A 6993-nucleotide genomic window follows, 5' to 3' on the forward strand; every position below is an offset into this window, starting at 1 on the left:
CCAGCAAAATACCATAGATCTTAGTGTTCAAAAGGGGTATCGACTGGAAACACCCCAGGTAATGTTGAGTCAGGTGCGAAAGATAAAAACTCTACCACAGACAGCACTAATTATAATATATTAAACTACATGATAGTGTATTATTATATTATATTACATTACATTATATATATAAATTCACACACACACACACACACACACACACACACACACACACACACACATAATTATCCCGTCCTGGTAACAACCCAAACAACATCATTATTCAAGACACGCCTCTTGGATAGAAGAGCGTATATATACAGACTGACGCCTCCTTTCCTCATCCAGAACAAATCCCGAGATCCATTCCTCACATCACATCACATATCCAAGTAAGTTTTGCTTTTACAATCGTTTTCTATGTTAAAACAACAATGTATCGAGTGTTTGGTGCGTTTGTTATTATGGCAAGCCGTTTTAACATTTAACCCTTAAAACCTACTAGTATCTATTTTCATGCAACTAGTACTTATTTTTTAGATACTATCTATTCCATTAAGTTCTAGTTCTTATTATTTAGATAGTAGTACATTTTTAAAAGATACTAGTATTATTTATTAGATGCAAATTCTTATTTTCTTCGATCTGCTACTCATTAGATACTAGTATAAAATAGACACTAGTTTATTCATTAGATTCTAGTACTTATTTCGATAGTGACTGGTAACTATTCTTTTGTTAGTAGTAACATAGCCTATTTACATTTTTTGCCATTGACTTCTATGTGGATCTGTCATGATATCAACTATTCATTTCTGACTTGTTGTCACGTCTGGTTTCGTTTCATGCTTTAGTTTCATTTCTGTCATGTGATCCGCTGATCTAGTTATGTGATCCTGGTTTATTGTCTTGATTGTTCACAGATGTCCCTTGTGCCTTGTCTAGTCATTAGTATTGTTACAACATGTTTGTCTAGTGCCTGTAACCACTGTTGGGAAGTTTATGTCCATGTTTATGTTCACGTTTAAGTCTTGAGTTTCATGCCACCACGCCATGCTTTTGTTTTATATTTGATCTTGTTCTGTCTACTGTTAAACTGCACTCGGGTTCTGCAACCTCGTCTTAGTTAAAGTATGTATTTATTAGTAGTTATTTATTCGGTAGTACTACTTATTGTTTAGATTCTAGTTCCTAAGATACTAGTACTTATTCAATAGATACTAGTACTTGGTCATTAGATAGCCTACCTATTAAAAAAATCGAATGAATCTAGTAATATTTAAAAATATACTAGTCAATATTGGAATTAAAGTTTGATTGATTATAATAAGATTCGCGAGAACAGCTTTAGATCAGATCAGGCACACTGGGGTCCTAAACTGGGACTCATTTTTATTTTTATTTATTTATTTTTATTGACAAAAACAGCAACATACAAAACTCTTGTAGGGGAAAGAAGAGTTGTGTGGGAAAAAGGACCTGGACAAGAGCCACACTTTATGCAAGTAGATCCAATCTGCAACCAAATGGGCGACAAGACTGGTGTGACCCTCACGTTGTGCAATTGATAAGAGCTGCAACTTCTGTTACATACGAAACTCAAACATCCAACTGCAAACGAAACGAAAGTGAAACTGAAACTGCCTATTCGTTCGAGCTCAGAACTCGCGGGCCGATCTCAATCACGTGACACTGTTATTACACAGCTCTCTCCATTCACAGCACAACTAAAGACTGTTTTCTTACCAGGCTCGCCCTAAAGAAGAGGGTCTGATGGCGGATCAGGATAATAAGAGGTGTTTCGGGGAGTACCAGTGTCCCCAATGCAAGAGGAAATGGATGAGTGGGAACTCGTGGCCGAACATGGGTCAGGAGTGCACCAAATGCCACATCAACGTCCTTGCTCACAAACAGGTGAACAGACGCTCACTTTAGACTGAAAATAGACTGATGGTGGTGTATATTCCTCCATCGGGTAATGGGAAGCGTCAAGCGTGCCACTGAGACAATTTCGAGAATCCTCTCCAGACGCGCTGGTTATTTTAAACGGGGACTTTAAAGGGTTAGCTCACCCAAAAATGAAAATTCTGTCAGTAATTACTCTCCCTCAAGTTGTTCCAACCCCGTAATACCTTCATCTTCAGAACACAAATTAAGATATTTCTGATTAAATCTGAGAGCTGTCTCACTCCTCCATAGGCTTCTAAGGCATTATAACTTGCTGGCCCAGAAAATTAGTAAAGACATCGTTAATATAGTCCAAGTGACTACAGTGGCTCAATCTTAAGTTTATAAAGCGACGAGAATACTTTTTGTGCGCAAAAAAACAAACAAAAATAACGACTTTATTCCACTATTCATTTCCTTCTCTCTGGGCCTCGAGTTTTTTCACGTAGTGTTTTAGCGCAGCGCGTCTGTGTTGCACGTCACACGTAGGCTCACTATTGGCCGACGCTGGTCATGTGTGTGATGCGTGTGACGTATATAATGTCTTAGAAGCCTATGGAGGAGTGATCCAGCTCTCAGATTTAATCAGAAATATCTTAATTTGTGTTCCGAAGATGAACGAAGGTCTTACGGGGTTGGAACAACATGAGGGAGAGTAATTACTGACAGAATTTTCATTTTTGGGTGAACTAACCCTTTAATCACTGCTCTCTCTCTCTTTCTTAAACAAATGGTGACGAGGGGTGACAAAACTATTGACTTGTTTTATAAGAACTTTAAGGATGCTATGTTGCTAAATTGCTTCCTCCGCTGGGTAAATCTGACCTGATAACCTTGATGTCCAAATATTTATCACCGGTGATACATTCTGATAACAGTCGACTACGTCAAAGACTGTGCACATCTGGTCAGAGGATGCTTGTGAAACATTAAGGGGGTGCTTTGAATGCACAGACTGGTCTGTGTTCTTTGATGGACAGTGATCTGGACAGGATCTCTAAGAAAGTGACTTTACTGTGTCAATCAAGTCTTTAATTCTGTGTAAACAAATCAAAATCTTTCCCAATAACAAACTATGGGTCACCAGAGAAGTACATAGCTGCTATTAATAAGAAGAAAGCTGCTTTTCACAGTGATGAAAAAGAGAGGATTAAAGACGTTCTCTCCAATCTTAGGCTGAGCAGCTCTGAGGACTGTAGTCCAGTTAATCTTAACACTGAAGTCGTGTTTTACAGTGGATTTAGAACAGCTAAGGGGCGTTGTTAGGCACGACGCGGATTGCTTTACTTTATCACGACCACAGTTTGTTAGGTTTGCTAAAAAACATTTGTCACAGTGTCTGGTTTATGTTTCCCCGGGTGTCCACTAGAGGTCTCTTCCCCATACTGTCACCATTCACTCTGGAACTGCATTTCCCATAATCCTTTGTCTGTTCTCATCACTCGTGATTGCACTCAGCTGTTCCCTATCACATTATTAGTGTCTGTGTATAAATACCCTGTCTGTTTTAGTCCTTGTCACAGAGTCATATCTGTTGATGACAAAAAAAAAAAGCAGCATATCTGTTGATGACAAAAATAGGATAAATAAGATGATCAAGAGAGCTGGTTCAGTTATTGGTCTTACCCCAGACTTACTTGAGGTTACTGTGGAGAAGAGGATGAGGTCAAAACTAAAAAAAATCTTGCTTTTTGAAGGCCATTACACAATGTTTTTAAAGGACTCAGAAGCTCTTTCAGTGAGCGATTGGTAATGCCTCGGTGCTCTAGTGAGCGAATGAGAAGGTATTTTGTTCCTGTAGCGGTCAGATATTTCAACAAACACTGTTAATTGTTACATTTCTTTGCATTCTGCACTTTTGAATTGTGAAACTGAATCTTTTTTTAATAATGTCTCACTGGTTCTTAATCAGGTTTTAATAGTCTCTTAATGCAGGATTATTTATCTGTCTGTTAGTTGTGTATTGTGTTTGTTGGCTGTATGGTCTAAGTTGGTGGCAAACCAGTTTCCCTATCGGGATTAATAAAGATTTTCTAATCTAATATAATCTAATCTAATCTAATCTAAAACAGCATTTCTGCCATTAGATTAGGGTTTGTTTTCTGGTTGCAATATCTTAACGTCCTTAAAACGAGATACTTTAGCAAAATTAAATGATGTATTGCTGAATTATTTAAAGTGTAAACATAACCTCAGTGAAGTTTCTGCTTTAAAAATTGGGTAAAAAATAAACGGATTCACTTTGTGCAATCTGACTTTGTAAATGCTTCTTGTTTTAAAGATGTTTTTTTTTTTACTAGAAAACAAGACATTAAACAAACAGCAACATTACACTAAAGAAAGATGAACATGGAAATTAAAGCAGAATCAGTGCTCTATAAGAGAAATATTTCTCTAGGGATGAGCGGAAGGATTTAAAATCTTTCCTCTGTGTTTGCAGACTCCTCTGGAGAAACCTGACGGCCTGGACAAATCTGACCTGAGCAAACATCATCCTCAGGAACTCTGTGAGAAGTGTAAGCAGCTCGGACGCTACTGTGGTCGAGATCGGTGTTGAACTCTGACCCCCGGCATCCTAAAGACGCCCAGATACACCCTCTACATATACACCTTGTGCTAAAATCTGCTCCACTTTAGCTGAACAATATTCACTGATTCCTGATTTGAAGCAAAACTCTAAGTAAATGAAACTGAAATGGTGTCAGCATCATTTATGCAATATGTTGATTTCCACAGAAAAAACATATTTTTAACAATAAATCTGTGGTTGTTAAAGTAAATGGAGCACCACAATTAAAACACCACTGATGAATTAGAAAAAGAAAAAAAATATTTCATGCTTATGTTTTATCATTAATCATTTATATAATTTGAAATGCATGTTTAATGCTTTTCTTTTATGAAGCTTTATGCCTCAAATATATATCTGATTGACTTAGTGTGAACTTTTGAACTTCTTGTTTAGATGAGGGCAAAAGTCCAAAAGTAAGTTTCCAATAGACAGACCACAATGTCTCAGAATAAAGTGGTAAATGAATGCAATCTAAGCTGAACATCTTGTACGGGCTAACACCTCAGAGTCTGAAAACATGAAAACTAGATATGTTTGTGTCTGCTTCGATACAATATACTGTGAAAAGAGGAACTTAACTCTGTTCCAATAAGCAACTGTTTATAAGCTAAGAATATTATACCCAGAGGCCCAGTTTCACAGACAGGGCTTAGATTAAGCCAGGATTAGGCCTTAGTTCAATTAGGGCATTTAAATAGCTTTTATTAACATGCATTAGAAAAAAAACGCATTACTGGTGTGCATCTTGAGACAAAACAATGGTACTGACATATTTAAGATATGTCAGTACAAGTTACATTTGGTTAAAACAGCTTAAAGATGCATTATAGTCTGGGACTATCTTAAGCCTTGTCTGTGAAACCAGGGGAGAGTGTTTTTATTATATCTTACTTAGAAATATTAGCAGTTATTTTAACTGTTCATTTTATGTTTCTTTATTAAACTTTTAATCCTGATTATGGGTGAATTAATTTTACTCTTTATTTATTATTTGATTGTCTGCTTTTGAGAAATAAAATTTGTCTTAATCATCTGACTGGATCTCCTCCTTACATCAACCACAAAACTCAAACTGACCCTCAATTCTCATTTAATGTGCTGTGAGATATATATATATATAATATCCCTCTGAATAGTGTTAATGGTGCATGTACCTTTTATTTGATATCAGGTTGCTGTGAAGTGTAAGATTTAAAATAATCCAAGATATTTGAAAATGAACATATAATTTGGAATTCCTAAAGGCACAGATGGGCTGATAGTGATCAGGCCTGTAGGCCTAAATGCATGTACATCGGGGGGTCTACGAATTGTCACACCTTTAGTACAATGGGGGAAACTGTAATTATCTGATTGGTCAGTTTGATTGTCTCACATTTGGGTTTCGGTCACATGGTCACAGAACGGATAAAAGAGGATTGTAACAGTTGCTCTGCCTCTCTTCTTATTCTCTGGGTCCCTTTATTGGAGCTCTCTCTCTTTACCTCCTCTCTCTCTCTCTCTCTCTCTCTCTATCGGAGTGCATGCTGGGAGTGAGTGGATCGTTGTGAGTGTGAGTAGTGACTCGTGCTTGAGTTTTTTCCCTTCTTCTTTTCTATCGTTTTTTTTTTTGTATGGTTTAGAAGTTGTGATGTATTGTATGCTTGAAAGTTTTGCATTTGACACAGTAGAGATTCCGTAGCTATAGTGCTGGGAATGTTGGGAAAAGTTCGGGCGTGCATGTCGGTGAAAGCAGAGTCTTGGTCAGCTTATAATGAACGGCTTGAGCAGTTCTTCGAGGCGAACGACATACGCCAGGAGAAACAGTTTGCGACCCTGTTGAGTGTGATGGGAGCAACTACCTACAGTTTACTAAGGAACTTGGTACAACCAGAGAAGCCAAAGGATAAGTCTTACAAAGATATATCGTGGACACTTTAAAGAATCATTTTGAGCCAAAGCCGTTGCTGATAGCGGAAAGCATCTCGGTTACTAACGTAACCTCGGTTCTCTCTAGATGAGGGAACGAGTGTTGCGTAAGCTAGCTTACGCTACGGGAAAAACCTCTTTCTCGAGAATACTGGAGCCAAAAATTAATGTAAAACGCATAAACCCCAGAATGGGCGTGGCTATGCCTATATAAGCCAGAACTCGATAGGATGCGCCTTGGTTTTCATCGACTGAAGCGAAAACAGATGGTAGCACAAGCACAGCAGGGTTACGCAACACTCGTTCCCTCATCTAACCCCTCATCAAGAGACACATTCTCTTACGAGAGTACTCTCGTGTTGCATAAGCTAGCTTACACTACGGGAACCCAATGTAAAGTGCCGTGCGTGCTAAGAATCAACCACAACACTGTCCCAAGGGCAAGTGCCCTGGGCTCATATGATAATGGGAAGATAGAAGCCGACGTGGAGTGGGCTTAATAAAATAACATAAGGCAACATGGTTACCTTAATGTGAATAAAGGTGGTTAACACAGTATAACAGTCAGGGTAGATTTAGCCAGC

General features: G+C 38.1%; 1 protein-coding gene across 1 annotated transcript; it reads left to right on the forward strand.

Moving 5' to 3' along the window:
* The first annotated feature begins 253 nt into the window (after positions 1-253).
* Positions 254-5537, forward strand: LOC311096108 (zinc finger CCHC domain-containing protein 24-like). Its single transcript, XM_084135082.1, has 3 exons — positions 254-374; positions 1732-1896; positions 4370-5537. The coding sequence occupies exons 2-3, from the start codon at positions 1756-1758 to the stop codon at positions 4484-4486; spliced, it is 258 nt and encodes an 85-aa protein (XP_083991208.1). The 5' UTR covers positions 254-374; positions 1732-1755; the 3' UTR covers positions 4487-5537.
* Positions 5538-6993: the final 1456 nt, after the last annotated feature.

Source organism: Abramis brama (assembly GCF_963993115.1).
Source record: "Abramis brama genome assembly, chromosome: 14".
In the NCBI taxonomy this organism is placed as follows: domain Eukaryota; kingdom Metazoa; phylum Chordata; class Actinopteri; order Cypriniformes; family Leuciscidae; genus Abramis; species Abramis brama.

Excerpts from the sequence above, each read along its gene's own strand:
- LOC311096108 (XM_084135082.1), top strand. The coding sequence starts at position 1,756 with ATGGCGGATCAGGATAATAAGAGGTGTTTCGGGGAGTACCAGTGTCCC. Across the intron at positions 1,897-4,369 it reads ACGTCCTTGCTCACAAACAG|ACTCCTCTGGAGAAACCTGA; the intron begins GTGAACAGACGC and ends CTGTGTTTGCAG.